At 44.7% G+C, this 25,797-nt stretch overlaps 1 protein-coding gene across 1 annotated transcript in view; it reads right to left on the bottom strand.

Moving 5' to 3' along the window:
• PCM1 (pericentriolar material 1) overlaps positions 1-25,797 on the bottom strand; it is an 866,960-nt gene that overhangs the window by 30,527 nt on the left and 810,636 nt on the right. Inside the window, 1 exon segment of the mRNA XM_030191464.1 lies at positions 10,214-10,343. Coding sequence (XP_030047324.1) covers positions 10,214-10,343 — 130 coding nt within the window.

The following is a 25,797-nucleotide window of genomic DNA, read 5'->3' as shown; positions in this document are numbered from 1 at the left end:
CAGTGCCCAAGGAAATGGAATGGCATCAGCCATTTCCTAAACAAAAAATGAAAATCAAAGGCTCTCTGGCAGAGACAGTCTCCTTTCAGGTGGAGGGGAGGGTTCAGAAGGGATCCCATAAGACTCATCTGAAGAGAAGTACCTGGTATCTGCCTCTGAATCCCACGAGTGCTTCTTCTAGGTGTCGGACAGTATCTCCCTAAAGGGAGCTCTAAGACTGAACCTGGCTAGAAGGTAAGGTTTGCCTTTTTGTGGATGATACCAAGATTTGTAACAGAGAGGACACCCTGGAGGGAGTGGAAAACGATAAAGGATCTGCAAAAACTAGAAGAATGTTCTAATGTTTTGTAATTAAAATTCAATGCAAAAAAGTGCAGAATGATGCACTTAGAAAGTAGAAATCCAAGGGAGACATACGTGTTAGGCAATGAGAGGCTGATACGCACAGACTGGGAGAGGGTAATAGTATCCGAGAATCTGAAGGTGATAAAACAGTGTGACAAGCTGGTGGCCATAGCCAGAAGGATGCTAGGCTGCATAGAGAGAGGCCTAACCAGCAGAATAAAGGAGGTGTTTATGCCTCTGTACAAGTTGTTGGTGAGGCCCCACTTGGAGTATTGTATTCAGTTTTAGAGACCTTATCTTGCTAAAGATGTAAGAAGACTTAAAGTGGTCCAGAAGAAGGCAACAAAAGTGGTATGAGTTGACACTTGCATCAAAAGGCATATGAGAAGAGACTGGAAGACCTGAATATATATACCCTAGAGAAGAGGAGGGACAGGGGAAGATATGATACAGACATTTAAATACTTGAAAGGTATTAATATAGAAACAAATATTTTCCAGAGAAGGAAAAATGGTAAAACTAGAGGACATGAATTGAGGTTGCGGGGTGGTAGACTTAGGAGTAATGTCAGAAAATTTTTTTTTTACGGCGAGTGTTGTTGATGCCTGGAATGCCCTCCTGAGGCAGATGGTGGAGAAAAAAAAAAGGTGACAGAATTCAAAAATGAGTGGGCTCAACATAAAGGGTCTCTAAATAGAAAATAAATGGTATAAAAAATAAACTTTAAAGGGTTACATATGCGTTTGCATGTCAAGTGGTGCTTAGATGACCACTCTGGCTGTAAAATCTAAGGCCAGAACTGAGCTGGCTTATATGGTCTTTATCCTGCATATAGCAATCCAGTTTAGGATGGGCTGGAGAGGGCTTTGATGGAGTCTCCAGTAATTTGGAACGTGAGGACAGTGCCGAGGAGTCTTTTACAGTCTGTGTCCCGTAAAAGACATGAGATTCGGATAGGCTGGAGTGGGCTTTCATGGCAACTCCAGTGGTTTGAACATAAGGACAGAGCCAGCTGGACTTCAACTGTCTATGTTCCACAAACACCAAAGAAAGACTATGATCAAGTACATAATCTTATATTCATTGCTGATTTAATCTTGAATTGATAATGAATATGACTGTTGAGCAGACTGTGGACGGACCATTCAGGCCTTCATCTGCTGTTACTTATTATGCTACTATGTTCACTTTCTTGTTTGCTCGGACTCATGCACATTTGTTTACCACTACTGGTGCTTTGGGGCTTGTACTGGCTTTCTTCTATGACCAAACTGTATAAAAACTGGCAGAATTTAAAGAATCCTAATTCCTGCTCTGAGCTGGCGTTATTTTTTTTATAGCAGTAAGGCGGCTTTCTTTTGTGCTGTTCTTTGAGCATTAGGAGGGAATAGGAAATGACCTCCTTAACGTTCATTTCACTACATTAGCATGCTATTTGTACTAATCTCTGGAGCACTCTGTTTCCCTTAGCCAGAGCAACTGAGCATTCTGCGCTCACTAATACGGGTGCTAGTTCAGTGCTAATGGTTTCTAGCGCCCGCATTTGCTTCTAAGCACTGGGGCCTTAAAGCAGGAGAAAAATGAAGTTACTCATCTGTAGCAGGTGTTCGAGGACAGTAGGAAATGTAGTCTCACATGCAGGTGATGTCATCTGATGCAGCCCTGATGTGGATGCTGCCCAGCGTAATATCTCCTTAAACGTTTGGCAGTATTCCACCACACATGCTCGAGTGCCTTTCCACCTGACATGCATGAAACCATCAATACCATAATATAGCTAAAAGAATACAGCTCCTAATGAAGGAGGGAGGGTATGTGAGAATGTATGTTCTGCTATCCTCAGATAACACCGCTACAGGTGAGTAACTTTCTTTCTCCGAGGACAAGCATGATATCGGCTCACTAAAAACAACGGTAAGACAAAAAGGACTTGCAACAGCAATGCTAGCCAAAAAAAAATCAACCTTAACTTATATATAGCCCGGTTTGAAGGTGCAACTTGGAACAGAAGAAAAATGGGCCAAGAGGGTGGAGTTGAATTGTAGACACCAAACAAATTCTGAAGAACTGTCTGACCAAACTGACTGTCATTCCGGGTATTCTGTTCAAGGCAGTAATGAGATTTGAATGTGTGGAGCGAAGACCACATTGCAGCTTGAAAAATCTCCTCAATGGAGGCTGATTTCAAGTGGGCTACTGATGTAGCCATGGCTCCAATATTGTGAGCTGTGACATGGAGATGCAGTCTGCTAGCCAATTAGATAAAGTGTATTTACCGATGGATGTCCCCTTCCTGTTTGTATCAAAAGAAATAAAAAGCTGGGTGAACTGTCTATGGGCTTTAGTCTGCTCCAGATAAAAGGCCAAGGGCAAGGCTCGCTTGCAGTCCAAGGTGTGCAGTGCACTTTTGCCAGGATGGGCATGAGGCTTTCAGAAAATGTTGGTAGAACAACTGATTGATTAAGATGGAAATCTGACACCACCTTGGAAAGAATCTTAGGATGCGTGGAGAACTAATCTGTTATGATGAAACCTTGCACAAGGTGGATCAGCTACTAGAGCCTGAAGCTCACTGACTCTGCAAGCTGAAGTGACTGCCACCAAAAATAACACCTTCCAGGTCAGAAGACAGGAGGTCAAGTGGCTCAAAAGGAACTTTCATCAGCTAGGTGAAGATTACGTTGAGGTCCCACGGAGGTTTTATAGGGAGCATTGTCAAATGCAAACTTCTCTCATGAAGTGAACAACTAAAGGCTGTACAGGGCTGGCTTACCTCCCACACAGAGTGTCGGACAAGAGAGGATCTAGGGCCTTGCACTCACACCAGACGTCAAACACCCTCCATTAAAAATTGTAACACCTCTTAGCAGAGTCGTTCCCGGAAGCCAAAAGGATCCTAGAGATACCTTCAGGAATTTGAAAGGATTCAGATTCTATGCTCTCAACACCCAGGCTGTGAGGGCCAGGGATTGAAGTTTGGGATGTAGAAGGGACCCCTCGTTCTGTATGATGAAGGTCAGAAAACATTCCAAATGCCACGGTTCTTCAGAGGACACGACAACTCCAGAAGAGGGAACCAGATTAGCCTCGGCCAGAAAGGATCATTGTCCCTTGGTCTGGCTTGAATTTCAGTGGTCTTTCCTACTAGACGGGTAGGAGAATTCTCATGCAGGAGGAGGAGGAAGGCAGCTGGATGCTAGTCTGCCATGTGACCTGAGTCTGGAGCAGAACTGAGGGACCAAGGATATGTCCCACTCTTTGAAGATCTTGCAGGCTACACCCACTCATGCAGCTGCATCACTCTGCTCAGTCTGTCCACCAGACTGTTGTCTTTCCCCACCAGGTAGATGGCATAGAGCACTATGCCGTGACTGGTGGCCTACAGTCACATCCTGACTGCTTCCTGTCAAAAGGGGTAGGATCCCGTAACCCCTGCTTAAAGACAAACAGAGCTAACAAGGGGTCCCAATTTTTGAGAGGGAGATTTTAGTACACATCCCCAGTCCTGCTCCACTCTGCCTTGGCCCTGCCCAATCTACCTCATGGCTCCACCCACTGGCACACCTCAATCCCATGGCCATTCCAGAAATATTTTATTTACACTAGTAACAGCAGGAATGAGTAAGAGGAAGTGTTTCAGTCCACTCTATTACACCCCCTTATCCAGCATCTATTTCCTTCACATAACTGTGAAGGGGCTTCAGCCCTCCCCCCGACTTTGAGCTTAAGCCCACTCCAAAATTATGGCACTGGTTGAATCACTGGAGAAGATGCCCAACCCCCGCTAGCTGAAGAAGTCCATTGCATGAACCCCCTGTCATGCTGTTTCAGCAGTTGGCAGCATGCTTTAGCCGCTGATGCCGGCCCTCCCTCAGTTTAGGCACTTGAAAATAGAAAATAAGATGATACCTTTTTATTGGACTAGCCTAATACCTTTTTTAAATAGCTTTCAGAGGCCAAAACCTCCTGCCTCAGGTTAGGGTCAGGACTGCTGTTATGGTATCCTCTCCTGACCTAAGGAAGCAAGTGTTGGTTTCTGAAGGCTAGTCAAAAATGTATTAAAATTAGTCCAATATAAAAGTATCACCTTATTTTCTATTTTATGGGGTTTTTTTTATCAACCTTTATTAATACAGCTACCACATTACTTTATCCTAAATTAAAAATAAAATTGTCTCTACCTTTGTTGTCTGGCCATTTGCTTTTTTTTTCTAATTGTGCTCCCAATCTCTTGATTCTGCTTTCCTTCGTCTTCTCTTAACTCTCTTGCCAGGGTTTCCTGTGAATTTGTCATTTTTTCTCTCTCCTTTTTCTTTGTTTTCTTTAATTTCTTTGCCTGTCTGTCCAGATTTAATTCATTCTTACTACCCAGTCTGATTTCCCTGTTTTTACTTCATCTACCTATGGTTTTTCATCTTTTCCTCACCCTTGTTCTTCCCTATCCCCCTTTCCTCTTATTTTCCAATCTTTCACTAACTGTATCCTCTCCCCCTTTCCATCCAGCATCTCCTCTCTTTCTCTCTCTACTCTTCCATCATGCATCTTCCCCCTTTCTCTCCACATCTTTCCAGTGTTGCCCCCCTCTTTCTCTCTGCATCCTTCAATTCAGTGTCTGCTCTTTCTTTCCCTACCCTTCCATCCAGCGTCCTCCCTCTTTCTCGCCCTTCCCTTCCATCCAGGGTCCTCCCTTTTTCTCACCCCACCCTTTCATCCAGCATCTCTCCTCTTCCCATCGTTCCATCTAACATCTACCCTTTCTCCTGATCCTTCCATCCAGTGTCCCCCCCTCTCTCTCCCCATCCTCCCTTTTCCATTCAGTGTGTCCTCTCCCTCCCCCACCCTTCCAGTGTCTCTCCTCTTTCCAACCATTCAGCGTCTCTACCTTTCTCCTCATCTTTCCTCCCAGTATCTTCTCTCTCTCCAGCCATTTTCCATGTCCCCTCTTTCTCTCCCTCTATATCCCTCTTCCATCCAGCATCCCCACTCTTCAAGCATTTTATCTCCCCTCTACTCTCCATTCAGCACCACCCCACTTTTCTATCTTATCTCCCCTCTGCTCTCTCCATTCTGCACATGTCCTACTCTTTCATCATTTTATCTTCCATCTGCTCTCTCCATTGCTTCAGCACCTCCTGTTCCTCTCTCTATGCATCCACATACGGTATCTGTTTCCTAGCCACTGTTGCTTATTCCAATGAGAAGCAGTGACATGGCAAAACAAAAAAAGCAAGTGCGGGGCCGCAGCCTTCAGGCATACACTGTCGGTCCTCTGCCCCAGGAAGTTGACATCAGCAGGGCAGAGGACAGACAGCACATGCCCGAAGGCTGTGGCCCCATGCTTGCTTTTTTTTTTTTTTTTGCTTTGCTGCTGCTCATTAGAAGAAGCAGCAGCAGTGGCACTGTGGGAAAAATGTGCAAGATGGCCCCCCCTGACGTGGCAGTGTGTCTCAGCAGGAGACTTTCCTGATTTGGTGGGAGCGCGAGAGATGATCTACCAAAACAGCAGTCTCCCACTAAATGCGGGAGACTTGGCAGGTCTGAACATATGGCTACCTGATTGTTTTTTTGAATTACCACATTTTGATTCACTAGCTGATCTTTCAAAGACTTTAGAGTGTTCCAGATTATCTGTAGCTCCAGAAGGTTCATCTGAAACTTGGCCTCTTGAGATCTACATGTGCTCCCCACCCCAGAGTAGATATATCTGTGATCAGTATTTTCTGTGGGGGAGAATTTGTACTGGTAGTTCATGTCAAATTGACCAAATTGCCCATCAGATTAGAGGCTTTTTCAGCTTTGGGGTGACGAAGATGACAGCCACTAGATTCGTTGAGGCTTGGGCCCACTGGGAGTCCCTCAAATGGAAGCATGCCATGGGAGTGACATGCAATGTGGAGGTTATATGGCCTAGTAACTGCAACATGTGCCATACCGTGACCAGTTGGTTGCTATGAACCTGAGAGGCTACTGTGGTGAGCGCAATTGTTCTTTTCTGCAGAAAGAAGGCTCAAATTTGAACTGCGTTTAGCAGGGCTCCTATGTACTCCAATTTCTGTACCATGTGTAAATGGGATAGGGTAGTTGATGACGAACCCTAACAGATCCAACATCTGAATAGTTCTCTGCACGGATTCTCGAGCACCTTCCCTCATTGTGCTCTTGATCAGTCAATCATCCAGACAGGGAAACACTGAACTCTCAGTCTGCATAGCAACGCTGTGACTACAACAAAACATGTTGTGAACACTCTGGGAGCAGATGTGAGGCCAAACAGCAAGATGCTGTACTGGTAGTGGTATTTCCCTACTCAAAATCTGAGATACTTCCTGTGACTTGGGAGTATCTGAATATTGGTTTAAGAATCCTTTAGGTCCAGAGAACATGTTTATGTTTATTCACAACATTTGATATATCACCACAATTTTGACTAGCCAAGTATAAGAGACATATAACAAAGAATTAGACTTCAAAAAAGTAATAGAAAAGAACTGCCATAAAAACAGGAAAGAATATAAATCACACAAAAGAAGAGAGATTAAAAAAAATGATAAAAAATAAACGTTCTTCTGAATTATAGGAAGAAGGGTGCCCAGGGAAATGATGACACAGAAATTTAAGTCTTTACTTTTTTTTTATTTTTGTTTGGCTTTTAGTATTGATAGTGTTACAGGATTAAGGATTTTTTAAGCTTTTTGCAATTGAAGAGATGGTTAATATTTTAGAAAGTGAGATTGGTTCTGAGAGTTATTGTGGCTTTCCTATCTGGCCTATGGAGTTCCTTTCTGTGTGATAATTTGTACATTCATGTGTTTTTTATTTATGTAAACCACAATGATCAAAAATCATCCTGAACTTTTCCTTGACTAGATATTTGTTCAGGGCCCTGAGGTCTAGGATGGGACGAAATCCCCCATTTTCATGGGCACGATGATGTATTTGGAATAGAATCCCTTCCTCTCTTGGAACAGGTTCAATTGCATTGGCCTTTAGAAGGGCAGAAAGTTCTTCTGCAAGCACTTCCTGGTGCTGACAGCTGATGTAAGACACTCTTGGAGGGCTATTTGGCTGTCTTTTGTGCCAATGGAGTGTGTAACCTACCTGGACTATCTAGAGACCCCAATGATCAGAGGTTACAAGGGGCCACCTATCTAGGTAAAAATTCAGCCTCTCTTCTCCTAGAAAGTTATCTGGGACAGGCACCAATTGCAGCTATACTCTTGTGGAGCCAGTCAAAAGCTCGTCCCTTGCTTTGACTGAGGAGCAAGATGGGGCTTCTTGGAGCATTGCTGCTGGGGACAGGAATGCTGTGCATGTTGCTGTGGATGGGAAGAAGGAGTGAACCTATGCCTTCAAGACTAGTAGGTTCCTCTTTGAGGTTCACCCGAAAACCTCCAAGAAGTTCTGGAAAAGGCAGAAAGAGGAAGGCTGAGACACGGACTTAACAGTGTCAGTATGCCTTTTTATGAGGTCAGCGACCTCTTCCACTTTATCCCCAAAATGATTATCTCCTCAGCACAGGATGTCTGCTAACCTCTCCTGAACTGCAGGTTCCAAGTCAGAGACATGCAGCCATGAGTTTGCACATCCCCATACCCAAGGCAAAGATTCTGGATACCACATAAACTGTGTTGTACCTCTGGCCAAATATTTCCTACACTCCTCCTGCTTTTTGGTCAGCTTGAGAAGTTTTGCAGACTTCCCTATAGGGAGAGAGTCTGCACAGTCAAGCACACTCTGAACCAGGGACTTCAAGTAAAGGCTCATATAGAGCTGGTAAGCATTGAGGCCTGAAAATCTTTTCTCCCAAAAGAACCCAGTGTTCAAGCCTCTCTGCCTGGAGCAGACGAAGCATGAGTCTTCGAATTTCTGGCCCTTTTGAGAGTGGTTTCGACCACCATAGTGTGGTGGAGCAGCTGGTCCTTTTCAAATTCAGGAGCTCAGAATCAACCTTCTTAGGAACCACCTGTACAGAAAGAGGTCTCCCAATTTTTCATCTGTGTATCCTGGAGAACTCTGTGAAGGGGTATAGTCAACAGCTTCTCTAGGTGCTGAATCATAGTCCAAGATGGTACATTATTCTGCCCTGAGCTCATCCTCTGTCTCCAACTTTTTCGATATGGCTTCTGCTATTTCCTTGAGAAAATCAGTGAAGAAGACTTCCTTGGATGGGGACTTTCTTCTCTCCTGTGGACCTCTCCTCCAAGAAATGCTCTGGCTATTCGCCAGACTCTCATGAATGGTCTGTCTCAGATTCAGCACAATACTCTTCATGGGAGGTATGAGTCTACACCTGCCTTGGTCCACTGGCATGATGTCCAGGCTCTGACACCAAGGTACGGGTCTGCTGTGTGACTCCAGAGCAGCTTCCTCTCCAGATGTCAAAAGCATTACTGTATGGTCAGTGCAAGGTACTGGTGTTGATGACCGCTCAAAAGGCAGGTCATGGGCCTCCAGGACAGAGTTGGCCACTGCCACAGCTCGCACAAGCTTATACGGTCTGTGCCAGAGCCGGTGGTGGGAGGCGGGGATAGTGCTGGGCAGACTTATACGGTCTGTGCCAGAGCCGGTGGTGGGAGGCAGGGATAGTGCTGGGCAGACTTATACGGTCTGTGCCAGAGCCGGTGGTGGGAGGCGGGGATAGTGCTGGGCAGACTTATATGGTCTGTACCAGAGCCGGTGGTTGGGAGGCGGGGCTTGTGGTTGGGAGGCGGGGATAGTGCTGGGCAGACTTATACGGTCTGTGCCCTGAAGAGCATAGGTACAAATCAAAGTAGGGTATATACAAAAAGTAGCACACATGAGTTGTCTTGTTGGGCAGACTGGATGGACCGTGCAGGTCTTTTTTTTGCCGTCATCTACTATGTTACTATGTTTATGCCTGTGCACTTTATACCACTAGATCCTCTCTGATCATAGCCCAGAACCTTTCATCGAGGGCAGGCATCGGTAAAGACTGTGCCGGAGTTGGGAGGGCGTCAGTCTGCAAACTTGTCAGTGCCAAATTTGAAGCAGTGTCCCAGCTGCATGGAGACTGTCGCATCAGCACAACTACATTGAGGGGAATGGTCCTCCCGGCGCTGACGCTTTCCAGGTGCTGGCGAAGCTGATGCCCCAAAGCTCCTGGCACCATCCCTAAAGAGGGACCGATGCCGGTGCTTCATCGCCTTCACTTGATGTTTGGTATTGGGATCACTTGGTGCCAAACCATTATTAAGGTGTACTTAGGGAACTCCACTGCTTATTTCTGGGATAAGTATTACAGAATCTACCTTTTGGGATCATGCCGGGTACTTATAACCTGGATTGACCAGTTGGAAACAGGATCCTGGACTTGATGCACCTTTGGTCTGACCCAGTATGGCAAATCTTATGTTCTTATCCCTAGCACAGAGGCTCTAAATGAACAAAGTCTTCCATTGACTTTACAATTAAAGGCTGTATGGAAATGTGGCTATCTTCCACAAAGTTGCAAAAGCATCAGTTGCACTGTGGCAAATCCTTCGATTATTTAAATGTATTATTTGCCAGCATTCATTTAGAGATTTTACAGAAGGCTCCATGTTTGACAGAGCCTTCATCTGACATCTCAGTTCCCCTCTCCAAACTTTTCTAAAACAGGACCTTTAGATCTGCTTGTCTATGGGAAAAATACACAATTATAAAAACAAAACCCCACAAATGGAAAGAAATATGGACAGAAATGCAAAAATTATTATAAAACCATAAGACCCAAATATATTAATTTAAATGTAATTTAATGCCAAGATCCTAAATGCGTATTTCAATCATCAATACACTGACTTACAAATTAAAACAGAAGCGAATTTCCCTAAAACTCAAATTCCCAATCCAAAGATATAAACTCACCAGGTTCTTTAATTGCTTGAGGATCTCCGGCCAATTCTTCAGTGCAATCTCTTGAGTTAGTGGTAGTTAAAATTTCTTCACACAAACTGTTCTTCTGTTGCTCTTCTACTATTTTCTCCATTATATCTATCTTTATGATTAAGAAACAAAATGAAATTATTTTCAATAATATGTGGGAAATTTCCCAAACATCTCTTAAAGTACTATAGCAGATATATCCATCAGCACTTATTAAAAATATCACTACAAGGTCATATGACGCTTAGATAATGGATGAATGTGCCTCCCTGAGCTCTTGCCAAGTAGACAGGAAAATTGTGCACACCTCGAACATAATGGTCAATATTGTGTATCTGGTTTTTCAAAAGGCATTTGACCTCATGAAAGACTCCAGACAAAATTGGAGAAATAGTGTTCTATTGTGGATTAAAAACTGTTTAAAAGATAGAAAACAGAGTAGGATGAAACGGTCAGTATTCTCAATGGAGAAGGGTAGATAGTAGGGTTCCTCAGAGGTCTGAGCTGGGACCGCTGCTTTTTAACATATTTATAAATGGGAGTAACTAGTGAGGTAATTAAATTTGCTGACGACACAAAGTTATTTAAAGTTGTTAAATTGCAAGAGAATTGTGAAAAAATAAAAGAGGACCTTACGAGACTGGGAGACTGGGCATCCAAATGGCAGAAGATGTTTTAATGTGAGCAAGTGCAAAGTGATACATGTGGAAAAGAGGTTTCATATTAGGAGTCACCGAACAGGAAAGTGATCTAGGTGTCATCGTTGATGATACGTTCAAACCCTCTGCTCAGTGTGTGGAAGTGGCTAAGAAAGCAAATAGAGTGTTAGGTATTATTAGGAAAGGAATGGAACACAAAATAAGGACGTTATAATGCCTATAATCCATCATGTGACTGCACCTCAAATACTGTGTGCAATTCTGGTCACCGCATCTCAAAAAAGGTATACTGGAAGTCAGTGGCGTAGCAGGGGGGGCTGCCACCAGGGGCAGGGCGGTTCGCCGTTGCACCCCCCCCCCCCGACCAACTCCCGCACCCTACCTTTAAAAAGAATATTGGAATCCGAGGCGCAGCGCCTCGCGTCTGCCCTGCACATAAAAGAAATGTGGACCGTCGGGCCTTCCCTCGCCCTATCTGTCCCGCCCTCCGCTGACGCAACTTCCTATTTCCGCAAGGGCGGGACAGATAGAGCGAGGGAAGGCCCGACGGTCCACATTTCTTTTATGTGCAGGGCAGGCGCGAGGCGCTGCGCCTCGGATTCCAATATTCTTTTTAAAGGTAGGGTGCGGGAGTTGGTCGGGGGGGGGGGGGTGTCGATGCGCCGAGGGGGGGGGGGAGCTGGCAGGGAGCACCCCCCCTGAGCTGACACCCGGGGTGGACCGCTCCCCCCCCTTGCTACGCCACTGGTTGAAGTTGAAAACATACAGAGAAAGGTGATGAAAATGATAAAGGCGATGACTTACCTATGAGGAAAGGCTAAAGCGGCTAGGGCTCTTCAGTTTGGAGAAAGGACAGCTAGGGGAGATATGATACAGGTCTATAAAATAATGAGTGGAGTGGAACAGGTAGAAGTGAATCACTTGTTTACTTTTTTCAAAAATACTAAGATTAGGGGGTCATGCAATGAAGCTACAAAGTACTACATTTAAAACAAATCAGAGAAAATATTTCTTCACTCAATGTGTAATTAAACTCTGGAATTCGTTGCCATGCCAGAGAATGTAGTAAAAGCAATTAGCTTAGCAGGATTTAAAAAAGGTTTGGATAGCTTCCTAAAAGAAAATTCCATAAGCCATTATTAAAATGGACTCTGGGAAAATCCACTGATTATTTTTAGGATAAGCAGCATAAAATGTATTGCACTGTTTTGGGATCACACTGAGTACTTGTAACCTGGATTGGCCACTGTTGGGAACAGGATGCTGGGCTTGATGAACCTGCGGTCTGTTCTAGTATGGCAATACTTATGTTCTTATGTATATTAAATGCATATAAAATATACTGTTTTTTTTGTACCACAAAAGTTTTATTCAAACATTTTTATATCACAAAATTCTAACAATCAAAAGAAACAGCACTATCAGTCACATAACAAGATAATCAAAAGACTAAATAATAATGCTCCATTGAAGTACCAACTCCAAACATAGGGCCCTGTTTACTAAGGCCTGCTAGCATTTTTAGCACACGCTAACATTTAGCGCATGTGAAGGGAGGAAGTGACATCACCCACACTGATGGCTGCTTGAGCTTGCAGCTCCTCGGTCCCTTACCCCAATCAATATAATTTTGCAGCTATCCTGGGTCTTTTAACATACAGTGGTGGAAATAAGTATTTGATCCCTTGCTGATTTTGTAAGTTTGCCCACTGACAAAGACATGAGCAGCCCATAATTGAAGGGTAGGTTATTTGTAACAGTGAGAGATAGCACATCACAAATTAAATCCGGAAAATCACATTGTGGAAAGTATATGAATTTATTTGCATTCTGCAGAGGGAAATAAGTATTTGATCCCCCACCAACCAGTAAGAGATCTGGCCCCTACAGACCAGGTAGATGCTCCAAATCAACTCGTTACCTGCATGACAGACAGCTGTCGGCAATGGTCACCTGTATGAAAGACACCTGTCCACAGACTCAGTGAATCAGTCAGACTCTAACCTCTACAAAATGGCCAAGAGCAAGGAGCTGTCTAAGGATGTCAGGGACAAGATCATACACCTGCACAAGGCTGGAATGGGCTACAAAACCATCAGTAAGACGCTGGGCGAGAAGGAGACAACTGTTGGTGCCATAGTAAGAAAATGGAAGAAGTACAAAATGACTGTCAATCGACAAAGATCTGGGGCTCCACGCAAAATCTCACCTCGTGGGGTATCCTTGATCATGAGGAAGGTTAGAAATCAGCCTACAACTACAAGGGGGGAACTTGTCAATGATCTCAAGGCAGCTGGGACCACTGTCACCACGAAAACCATTGGTAACACATTACGACATAACGGATTGCAATCCTGCAGTGCCCGCAAGGTCCCCCTGCTCCGGAAGGCACATGTGACGGCCCGTCTGAAGTTTGCCAGTGAACACCTGGATGATGCCGAGAGTGATTGGGAGAAGGTGCTGTGGTCAGATGAGACAAAAATTGAGCTCTTTGGCATGAACTCAACTCGCCGTGTTTGGAGGAAGAGAAATGCTGCCTATGACCCAAAGAACACCGTCCCCACTGTCAAGCATGGAGGTGGAAATGTTATGTTTTGGGGGTGTTTCTCTGCTAAGGGCACAGGACTACTTCACCGCATCAATGGGAGAATGGATGGGGCCATGTACCGTACAATTCTGAGTGACAACCTCCTTCCCTCCGCCAGGGCCTTAAAAATGGGTCGTGGCTGGGTCTTCCAGCACGACAATGACCCAAAACATACAGCCAAGGCAACAAAGGAGTGGCTCAGGAAGAAGCACATTAGGGTCATGGAGTGGCCTAGCCAGTCACCAGACCTTAATCCCATTGAAAACTTATGGAGGGAGCTGAAGCTGCGAGTTGCCAAGCGACAGCCCAGAACTCTTAATGATTTAGAGATGATCTGCAAAGAGGAGTGGACCAAAATTCCTCCTGACATGTGTGCAAACCTCATCATCAACTACAGAAGACATCTGACCGCTGTGCTTGCCAACAAGGGTTTTGCCACCAAGTATTAGGTCTTGTTTGCCAGAGGGATTAAATACTTATTTCCCTCTGCAGAATGCAAATAAATTCATATACTTTCCACAATGTGATTTTCCGGATTTAATTTGTGATGTGCTATCTCTCACTGTTACCAATAACCTACCCTTCAATTATGGGCTGCTCATGTCTTTGTCAGTGGGCAAACTTACAAAATCAGCAAGGGATCAAATACTTATTTCCACCACTGTACCTTGTGAATACTGGAGTCCTCCTCTCAGTATGCTGTACAGCTCCAAATGATTTCTGCGGTGAGAGGGTTTGATTTTACTAAGTTCTCTTACTCAGAATCATTGCAGGCTCCGCGCACTGAAACGAGTAACGTGGTGATGGATGCTTAGCAGCACAGCAACATGGATCCACATGGGCAGTGCCGCCTACAGCAGCGGTGGAATCCATAGGGGATATTAGAGAGTGGTTACAAGAAAAAAGGAGATCTAAAAGCCATTCACAATGACTTGTCAGCCTTGGGCTCTGACTTGCAAAGGGACATCACGGAATTAGGTTGGAAGATTGAGGAATTGGATCAGCTAATTAAGGACCACTCGGAGGCCATACTCATCTTGGATAAGCAGCTGGAAGCTGTTAAGGCTGCTAATGCTGATATGGCCCTTAAAATTGAAGGCCTAGAAAATAGGTCACTCCAAAATAACATCCGTATTAGGGACCTGCCAAAACCACCAGAATCTGCAGACTGCAAGCTGGTGGTATAGCATCTGGCAAGTTTCCTTCTTCCTGAGGAGGGAGAGAAGATTCCGGCAGCGAGGTTTGAGCTAGTGCACACCCATAGATCACGTGAAAATATTAAATATATTGTTGTTTGCTTTTACAATTTTAAAGTGAAAGAGGAGGTCATGAGAGTGGTCCGCAAAAAGGATTCACTTATATGGGACACCTACATTATCATTATATCAAGATGTGGTTACTGAAGAGGAGTTCCATCGCTATGTAGCTGTTGATTACAATCTACAAACAGCTGAAGACAGCACTGATGTCGAGATATGCGCCTACACGCAGGCAACAACGGCTGATGATGGAACAGATGAAGAAATGAACAGTGAGGCACATGCTGACGAAATTCAACAACCTCCTCCTGTCACTTTTTCAAGAGTGCTGGAGAGTCTCAACACTGTGTGGGCCTATCTGGAGGCCACTGGATGTCAGTGCTATGACAGTTTTTACCGTCTGGCAGACGTAGTCTATGGAACTCACAGACCCAAGAGTGTACAGAGGACTAACTGATTACTTCAAGCCAGACTAATGTCAGTTAACTGAGACTGTATACTGTACATATAATCAGTGCTTTTTTTGTAGAAAAAAAGGTGCCGGTACTCATTATGGGCGGGGTCACCACATATGGCTCCACCCCTATGATAGCCACACCCACATTAACCACACCCCCTATACCAGCCATGGCGCATATAAACAGACATCATTGAAAATATTATAGTACTATAGGAGAAAAAAATAACGTGATTTTTTTTCATTATAAATAATCTCTGTAAGCTCTTACAGCTCCAGTATACCCAGTGCAAAATAAGACAGCCAATGTAAATTCTCAAATTGGACATATTACAAACACTAAAATGAAAATAAAATGATTTTTTTTCTACCTTTGTTGTCTGGTGACTGTTTTTCTTTCCATATTGGTCCAAGTCTGTGATTCTGCTTTCCTTTGTTTTCGCTTAACTCTTCTGTGCCATTTGTCATTTTTGTCTCCTTTTTCTTTGCTTTCTTCAATATTTTTCAGGCTCTCTCTCTGTCCAGATTTAATTCATTCTTACTATCCATTCTTTAATTTCCTTCATCTACCTGTGGCTTTTCATCTTTTCCTCACCCTTGTTCTCCCCATGCCCCTTCCTCTTATTCTCCAGTCTTTCTCTATTCCCCTTTTCCATCCAGCAGCTCTGCTTTCTCTCCCCATCCTTCCAGTGTCTCCCCTATTTCTTTCTGCATTCTTCCATCCAGCGTCTTCCCTCTTTCTCTCCCCATCCTTCCGTTTTCCCTCTCTCTCTCCCCATCCTTCCATCTGTTTTTCCCCCTCTCTCTCCCCATCCTTCAATCTGTTTTTCCCCCTCTCTCCCCATCCTTCCATCTGTTTTTCCCCCTCTCTCTCCCCATCCTTCCATCTGTTTTCCCTCTCTCTCCCCATCCTTCCATCTGTTTTCCCTCTCTCCCCAATCCTTCCATGTGTGTTTTCCCTCTCTCTCTCCATCCTTCCATCTGTTATTTCCCTCTCTCTCCCCATCCTTCCATCTGTTTTTCCCCTCTCTCCCCATCCTTCCATCTGTTTTTCCCCTCTCTCCCCAATCCTTCCCTCTGTTGGTTTCCCTCTCTCTCCCCATCCTTCCCTCTGTTGGTTTCCCTCTCTCTCCCCAATCCTTCCCTCTGTTGGTTTCCCTCTTTCCCTCTCTCCCCAATCCTTCCCTCTGTTGGTTTCCCTCTTTCCCCAATCCTTCCCTCTGTTGGTTTCCCTCTTTCTCTCTCTCCCCAATCCTTCCCTCTGTTGGTTTCCCTCTTTCTCTCTCCAATCATTCCCCCCCCCCCTCCCCGCGACACTCCGGGCGAGTCCTGCACTTAGTTTTTTTTTTTTTAAGACTCAGAACGTGCGAACGATGCAGCCGGCAGCGATTGAAAGAGGCTGTCTGGGCTGGCGTCTGCGTCGGAGCTTCCCTCACCCTCTGCGAGTCCCGCCTTCGTTGTTACAACTTCCTGTTTCGCGGGACTCGCAGAGGGTGAGGGAAGCTCCGACGCAGACGCCAGCCCAGCAGACAGCCTCTTTCAATCGCTGCCGGCTGCATCGTTCGCGCGTTCTGAGTCTTTAAAAAAAAACAAACAAAAAAAAAAAAACTAAGTGCAGGACTCGCCCGGAGTGTCGCGGGGGGGGGGGGGGGGGGGGCCAAAAAAAGGTGCCGGTACGCCGTACCGTTGCGTACCGGCACTAAAAAAGCACTGCATATAATAATAAACAGTACTGTACATATGTTTATCAGATGTCAAGCTTCTTTGGGTTACAACGGTTAAGTGCACGCTCTGGTTAACTGCATTCATTTCTTTGGTCCCAGACCCTTGCACTTAAGCGGATTGCATTGTATATATATTCTGACAGTTTGCTTGATGTGTGTGGGTGGCTGACAAACTGTTGTGGGTTGAAAATGTTGTGATATGGTGATTGGGGGGGGGGGGGGGGGAGGGTGCCCTCACTGCTTCTCTTTTGTCATTTCATATATACCCGGAGGGAGGGGTATAGTGGGGGATAGGATTTGGCGGTTGGAAGGGGGGGGGGAGATGTTTGAGGAGGATGGTGACAGTCTGGGGAGGGAGTGATGGGAAGGGGGTTTTAGGATACGGTCTTTGGATAGCAGCTATTTGTGGGCAGTGTTTTGGGGGCAGATTTGGTGAGCTTTTGCATGAGGATCTTATTAACTTTTTGTGATTGTTTTCCTCAAAGTAAATGGGAAACTTTAAGGTTATTTCTCTGAATGTTAAGGGATTAAACTCCCTATTCAAGAGGCAATATCTATTTAACGAGTTAACTAGGATTTCTGCATCTATATGTTTTATAAAAGAGAAACATCAGGCCCTTGAACGTAATAGGTGATACTCATTACAATTCTTTGCTTTACATCCAATTGCTAAAAAAACAGGGGGTGGGTATTTTCTCAGTCCCTTAATCCGATTGTTAAACAATGCATTACTGACCCAGATGGCCTTTTTTGGCTCTCCAAACTGAGATTCAGGGGGCAGTATATAATTTGGTCGATGTTTATACACCAAATGACATGCAGCAAGCTTTTTACTTAGACCTGAAGCGCGCTCTTCTCCTGCAGCCAGAGGGATTGTGGATTATGGGGGGGGGGGGGGGGGGGGGGGGGGGGGGGGGTGATTTCAAAGTGACATTACATCCTTCATTGGATTCCACTCTGCAGCTGGTATATAAGCAGGCAGGTAGGAAAGCCTTAAAAGGGATTGCTGTCCAGTATGGGTTTAGAGGATGCTTGGAGGCACTTTCATGGTGCACGTAGACAATTTACATTTTACTCAGCTTCTCATGCCTCAACCTCCCATATAGACAATTTTTTTCTCTATAAGCATCTTCTCTTTCGATTTGAGCAGGTGTTGATAGAAAATATTGCGTGGTCTTACTATGTCCTGATCTGGTTCCAATGTAAGGGCCCATGCCAGGACCAGACGCTCCGATTCTGGCGGCTCAATGAGACCCTAATAAAGAGATTTCTTTATTTCTTACTGAGAACGCCAATTTGGGGGTGGCTTTGGATACATTGTGGGGATAGCCTTAAGGCTTTTGTCAGAGGCTGTTTCATAATGTGGGCCAGTAAGCTGAAACGGGAACGAGAAGGTCAGGATATAGAAATCCGACATCAGTTAACCCAGTTAAAACATCAGTATGCTCAGAATTCAACTCCTGCCTTGATGCATCAGATACAAGATTTGCGACAGGCCTTGCAGGCCCTCTGGGCTGGTGAGGTGGTGTTTAATATGAATAGTGCAAGGCATTTATATTCTGAGGAGGATAATAGGGCCAGTAAATTGCTGGCCTCTCAGCAGCAGGTGCAATCCCATATAGTGTTCCTGAGAGATGTAGATGGGAAAGAGTATACTAGGTCAGAAGACATGCGGACTTGTTTCTTGCGCTTCTATCAGGCTCTATATTCTTCTGAAACGCAGGCCTCTCCAGGCACCATGCAACAGTACATGGATCTTACTGAGGCCCAGAGGGATCTTTTAGATCAAGACATCCAGGTTGAGGAAGTGTCCTTTGCCACTGAGTCCTTGAAACCAGGTAAATCCCCAGAATTAGATGGCCTTAAAGCAAAATTTTACAAGGCTTTCCGGGGTCCTGTGGCTCATTTGTTGGCCCAGGTTACTGGGGTTACTGGGAGGCAATCTCTTGTCTCCATCTGTGATGGAGGCTGGCATTACCATTCTGCGTAAACCTTGAAAGGACCCCAACTTATGTGGTTCTTATAGACCGATTTCCTTCCTCAATCTGGATGTCAAATTACTGGCTAGTATCCTTGCGAAGTGCTTGAATGTCCATATAGCTGATCTTATTCATGAGGATCAGTGTGGATTTATCCCCCGGCGCACAACGGGAGATAAAGTTTGGAGGGCTATTCAACTTAACTGGTACGTCCAGTGGACCAAGACTACCATGGTCTTACTAGCTATTGATGTGGAGAAGGCGTTTGACTGTGTGGAATGGTCTTTATGAAGGGTAGTACTGGATGTCATGGGTTTTGGTCCTCATTTTAAGAGTTGGATTACTGCACTATATGCTTCACCTATTGCTCGCATTAGGATGAATGGTTATTCTGAAGCATTTTCCCTGGGGAGGGGCACTCGACAGGGGTGCCCCTCTCTCCCTTTTACTGTTTGTATTAACTGTGGAACCTTTAGCTGCTTGAATCCGACAGTCTTCTGCTATAAAGGGTCTGCAAGTCGGACAGGAATATAAAATACATCTCTTTTTGCAAATGATATACATATACAATTCAAGCTCCTCTTGTTGACCTATAAGTGCATTCACTCTGCAGCCCCTCACTACCTCTCCACCCTCATTCTCTCCCTACACTCCTTCCCTAGAACTCCGTTCACTAGGCAAATCTCTCCTAATTGCACCCTTCTCCTCCATCGCTAACTCCAGACTCCGCTCCTTCTATCTCGCCGCACCTTATGCCTGGAATAGGCTTCCTGAGACATTATGTCTAGCTCCATCCCTGGCTGCCTTCAAATCCGGGCTAAAGGCCTACCTGTTTGATGCTGCTTTCGACTCCTGACTTGAAACTTTTATCTTATCCTTATGTGTCCTTCTGTCTGTCCTTCCCTTATCCTTTTTGGTCCTGTTTGTCCTAATTTAGATTGTAAGTTCTTTTGAGCAGGGACTGTCTTCTTCATGTTCAATTGTAAAGCGCTGTGTACGACTGGTAGCGCTATACAGTGGTGTACCAAGGGGGGGGGGGGGGGGGGGGGTGGTCCGCCCCGGGTGCACGCCGCTGGGGGAGTGCCGCACACCTGTATGCTCCGCTCGTTCCGTGCTCCCTCTGCCCCGGAACAGCTACTGTGATCTGTGTACTGGAGTCCCAGAAAACTCTGAGGTAAATTCAATGATGAACTTTGTTGATAGGCTGCTTTGGGAACTATTTCAGCAGATCTGATTAAGAAAGCTTCCCATACACCAAGATAACACCTCTAATCTGCCCTGCAAAGGCAGAATAAACAAAGTCTGCTTTTTGCCTCTGAAATATTGGGGATCCTGAGGGGTCTATGCAGAAGTCCAATATACATTATGATAGGACATGTTTCCTAGATTACAGATAGGCAATTAACTTCATTTTGAGCATAAGTGGACTTACTGCGTATGTCTAGTAGCGCTATAGAAATGATAAGAAGTAGTAGTAGTAGTACTTCCTTCTGCCATCGAAGGGCAAGATATTGAACTTCAAGCAGGAAGGCCTGATACTTGGCCTGGCTAGGAAAGATGATGCCTTGAAGTATAAGGACAATAAAATAATGATTTTTCTAAAACTTTAGCCTGGAGCTGGACTACTGTTGTCACTTAAAGGTGGCTGCATTCTCATACCATACAGCTGGTGATAACACATATTGTAAAGCTGGATCAACAAAACATACTCTACACGTTTCATGTGAAAGAACAACAATGGCATGTCTTGTTCAGGCTGATATATATATGTAATAATATTGGATGGATGGGGTGGGCTTCTTTTTCTGGGTTTTGGTTTATATCAATACTGATGCCATATGTATTGCTGTAAACCACCAAGGGTAAAGGGGGGAGGGGCGCTCCCCTGAATTAATGGGCTACAGAGATTTTAGTGGTGATACATAGAAATCCAGGACTGGGATAGAATTATACTGACCTATTATCAGGAAAGGAAAGGTTAGGGTTAAGGAACAAAACTGCAAGGCTTATGAGCTAAGAAGGCACTACTGGTTATCTGATGCAACATACAGATGGTTCCGTGCAGGAGAAGAAACTAAGATTAAATTGAAGACATTAAAAAAATTGCTATGACATGGGCTGTGCTATAAGTAGGCAATTTCAATATGCTGATGTTGATAGAACTGCAGCTGAGATCTCCCTATCTAGAAGAAGAAAAATCCTGGATGATCTACAGGGAGAGCAGTTCATAAAATACAAGATTAAAAAAAGAGCTTTTCCAGCCATTGTTGCCAGTCTTTCTTAGAGAAGCTGGAAACAGGAAATTTGTTACTGGAAGAAAAATCTATATTTTAGCGACATGAGAAAGCTCAAAATGGCATTGAGAGATTCAAAATTGAAAGGAAAGAATATGAAGTGGCTGATGAGGAAACAGAATTGCTTAAGTATTTTTGCTGTGGTCGCAGAAATAGGATAAACTAGAAACAATGGAATGACAGCAGACAGGACCATATGGCCTATCCATACCAGCTAAATTCTACGACTGTGCATTTTTTAAAGAATTAAATCTTAGTTTCCATATTCTATTTCTATTCTTCAAGCTTTGCTATATCCCTCCTCATGTTATCCATACCTTCCAGGGTGTCTACCCAACTGCAGATTTTGGTATGATACACGAAGAGGCAAACCTTACACAATAACCCTTCTGAGAAACACGTTACTTACTTGTAGCAGGTGCCCTCCAAGGACAGCAGGATATAAATCCTTACACAGGCTGATGTCATCTGACAGAGCCTGCGCGGGAACTTTTCCCAGCACTGAAGACAGAGCTTTTGAGATTGTTCAGTAGTGCATGCATTCTTCTTCCTGCCTGCCTCTGTCACACAGAACATCAGCCCATTAAGATTCTATTAGAATATACCACCTTAGAGAAGTGGGATAATTTGTGACGATTTATGTTCTGCTGTCCTAGTACACCTGCAACAGGTAACTGTTTTCTCCCAGGACAACAGGACATTGAAATCACACCATATCTAAGTTAGGTGCGAGCATTTACATCAACTACTGAGGAACTGTGGACTTATACTACTATTCTATAACAATTACATGCACAATTGCTGTTACGGAATTTGTGTTTGGCATGCATTATCCCAGCTATTAACCTTAGGCAACCTATAGAGAATCACTCCCTCTATGGGCTCTAGTCCGTTCCAGATAGAAAGGGGAAAAGGGACTTGATATATCGCCTTTCTGTGGTTTTTGCAACTACATTTAAAGCAGTTTGCATAGTATATACAGGTACTTATTTGTACCTGGTGCAATGGAGGGTTAAATGACTTGCCCAGAGTCACAAGGAGCTGCAGTGGGAATCAAACTCAGTTCCCCAGGATCAAGGTCCACTGCACTAACCACTAGGCTATTACTCCACTCAAAGGCAAAGGCTCTCCTTGCAGTCTAAAATGTACAGTGTGCTGTCACCTCTGTGAGGATTAAAGCTAGGTTCTCTTTGAGGCCATCCAAATCTCATCCTTGGTTTTGAGTGTGCTGTTGGTTTGGTTTTCTGGTCCTCTGCAGGCACCAATATCCATTGTAGAAGCTCTCAATGCCACATAGAAAATATAACAGGCCACACAGATCATATATTTTTCACACTCCTTCTCTTTGGCTACTAGCCTTCAGGGTTCTTCAGCCCAGGGAAATTCTACAACACTGCATACGTTTTGCAAGCACATGCCCAAGAAAACCTGGTAGGATGCTATGCAGGATATATTAGCTTAGCGATCTGGAAGGATTTTCTCCCCCCCCAAAACTCCAATGTCCAAACTTCCCTCCTGGGAGAACTGAGGAATGAGTTTTGACACTTTTGGCTCCTCTGAGAGTGGACTGAACTACCGTGGAATAATGAAGAAGCTGTTTTTTGAATTTGGGAAATTTCTGGACTCTATACACAGCAGGGGCGTAGACAGACACCCAAGTTTGGGTGGGCCTGGACCCAAGGTGGGTGGGCAGCACTCCGCCTTGTCCTACAAGTGATTTGGTTTCTCCCTCTCTTCGCCTGCATACCATATGGTCTTTCAAACATCCCCTCTCCCCCGTATACCTTTTAAATACCAGATTTTCACCGGCAGCAAAAAGTTGTTGGGAGTTTTTGGCTGGTGGGGCTTGGGGTCCCTGCCAGCCACATTATAGGTGTGCTGCTACTTGGTGGGCCTGAACCTAAAGTGGGTGGGCCTGGGCCCACCCCAGCCCACCCTTGGCTATGCCACTGATACACAGAGTTAATCTTTTTATTAATAGGAGAAACAAAATGGGGTGGGTCTCTGTATAAATATAGTACAGGCCTGAGGCCTACTACCCGGCTTGGGACCGGCTGGAAGAGCTTTGCCCAGCCTAAGGGTTGCTGGGAAATACAGGCCAAGAATTAATTGAAATCAAAAGAGCTTTTAATAAAAGGTTTCTGGCTGGCATAATTTGTCAAGTTGAAACAGAAATAGCTCAGAACATAGTGTACCCGGTGCATGAAAAAAGCAGAAGAAAGAATATTTGTGGTCAAAGACAGTTGCCCATCTGCTGGAAAAAGGTGGGGGATTTTTTCCAAGGGTAAAAATATTCTGCGGTTGGTGTTATGTTTAAACGGTTTTTATTGATGAACAGACACCAATACAGATATATTAAGAGCACACAGTTTGTAGTCATGCTAACATTTCTGTTACAGTAACGTAGCTTACATCGTGTCTGTTCCATCACTTTTTTAACATTTACCCCCTCCCCTACTCCTTCCCCCCCCCAACAACAACCTCTGAACTTTGAGCTTCATACTTCATGTTAATAAGTTCTTCCGTATCTTATCAGCTACCTTAATCCACTTACATGAGGGGCTTATAACTGCTTTATAGCGTTCCTAGCCTATTGAGTACAGCACTTCTTGCTTTATGAGATACGTTTTGCAAATATAGGTTCCAGACATTAATAAATTTCTTTCTTCTCCTCAAGTGTCCATAGGCCTCTGCGGTTGGTGTTAAAAAAAAACTGTCATCCGGCCACCTGTGCAAATGTAGTTTTTTTAGAACTCCATAGAACCTAATGTAAGTCAAGAGTATAAATATGGCTGACAGCCTCCCTATAGGGGGACAGTCTGAGACCAGAGGTTGACTTGCATGTCACCCTGTTGAAGATCTTCTCATAAGAATATTTAATTATATTCTTATAAATCAACGCTTCATATGTAACCTGGCTTGGGTGAGTAATAAATTGAATAATTGAACCTGTCTCTAGTTCTCTTTGTTTCTTGCTTATGGGGAATTTGTTACAATACATGAGTTCTGAAATGGGCAGGGAAAAAGGTTAACTAGAATAAAATGACAGTCCTTCTGGGTCTACCTGGGGAAGTGCACATCCCTAGGCAGACCCTTGGATATTCAGTTTTGATTGGAATTCAGAGGGTTCAATGATTGGAGTCAGATGAAATTGGTAAAAGCCTTCCCTGTAGAACCCCAGGAAATTCATCTCCCACATTCTCATTTGAACCTCCTTCAAGATTCTGTGAACAGGCACTGTCACAGCCTCCTTGGGTGGGTCAAAGTATGACAAAATTATGTCTTACCTGATCATTTTCTTTCCTTTAACGCAGCAGATGAATCCAGGAACTAGTGGGTTAAGTCCACCTACCAGCAGGTGGAGATAGAGATAAACAAACGAAAGGCAGTGATGCCAGATGGCCAGCTCCTTCCTCTGTTAGTATGTCATTCATAAGCATTTGCCAAGGCCAAAAATATGAAACCAATAACAACCAGAAACCATCCTCACTATGAAAAACAGAGAACCAAGTAAGAACTTCGAAATAACTGCAACTTGATCCTCAAATCGGAATCCTTTTCGTGTTCCCATATCTGTCTGAACTCTGCAAAAGAGAACCCGGAAGGAACAAATAGCCACACTGCGCGGAAAATGAAAAAAATGTCGGCTGACCTAGGGAGAGATCCTGGATTCATCTGCTGCGTTAAAGGAAAGAAAATTATCAGGTAAGACATTTTACCTTCCTTGTCACTTGCAGCAGATGAATCCAGGAACTAATGGGATGTACCAAAGCCTTCCTTAAGTAGGGTGGGAAGCAGACGCTCCCCGCACCAACACTCCCGCCCCAAAACTCGCATTCTCCCGAGCAGACACGTCTAGCCTGTAATGCTTCGCAAAAGTATGACGGGATGCCCAAGTAGCCGCCCGACAAATCTCTTCCAGAGATAAGGCCGACGCCTCTGCCCAAGAAGCTGCCTGTGCCCGAGTAGAATGTGCCTTCAGGGCCACTGGAGACGCCCGCCCTTGTAGCAGATACGCCGCTCCAATGGCTTCCCCAATCCAGCAAACAATGGAAGCCTTAGAAGCCGCCTCACCTCTTTTCGATCCTGACAAGAGCACAAAGAGATGATCCGAGCGTCGAAACTCGTTAGGGATCTGCAAGTACTGAAACAAGGCTCTCCATACGTCAGGAAACGTAGTGAGGCAAACTCCCCGGATAATCCTCTCTTCGAAAAGACGGAAGATAAACCGCCTGTGACATGGAAAGCCGAAACCACTTTAGGTAGAAACGACGGCACCGTCCAGATCGACACCCCTGCTTCAGAAAACTGCAAAAACGGATCTCTGCAAGACAAAGCCTGAATTTCAGAAATCCTCCTAGCCAAAGCAATGGCCACCAAAAACACTGTCTTAAGTGTTAGATCCTTCTCAGAAACCTTACTCAACGGCTCAAACGGTGGGGCTTGGAGGGTTTGCAGTACCACATCCAAATGCCACGCCAGGCACGGCTGCCGCAGAGGAGGCCGTAGCCGAAGAGCCCCCCGTAGGAAACGGACCACATCAGAGTGAGCTGCTAAAGAGGAACCGTCCAGTTTGCCTCTAAAACAAGCTAGCACGGCCACCTGCA

The sequence above is a fragment of the Microcaecilia unicolor genome, chromosome 2 (assembly GCF_901765095.1).
Source record: "Microcaecilia unicolor chromosome 2, aMicUni1.1, whole genome shotgun sequence".
In the NCBI taxonomy this organism is placed as follows: domain Eukaryota; kingdom Metazoa; phylum Chordata; class Amphibia; order Gymnophiona; family Siphonopidae; genus Microcaecilia; species Microcaecilia unicolor.
The sequence above is the reverse complement of the archived record's forward strand: the minus strand, read 5'-3'. Positions and strand labels throughout refer to the sequence as shown.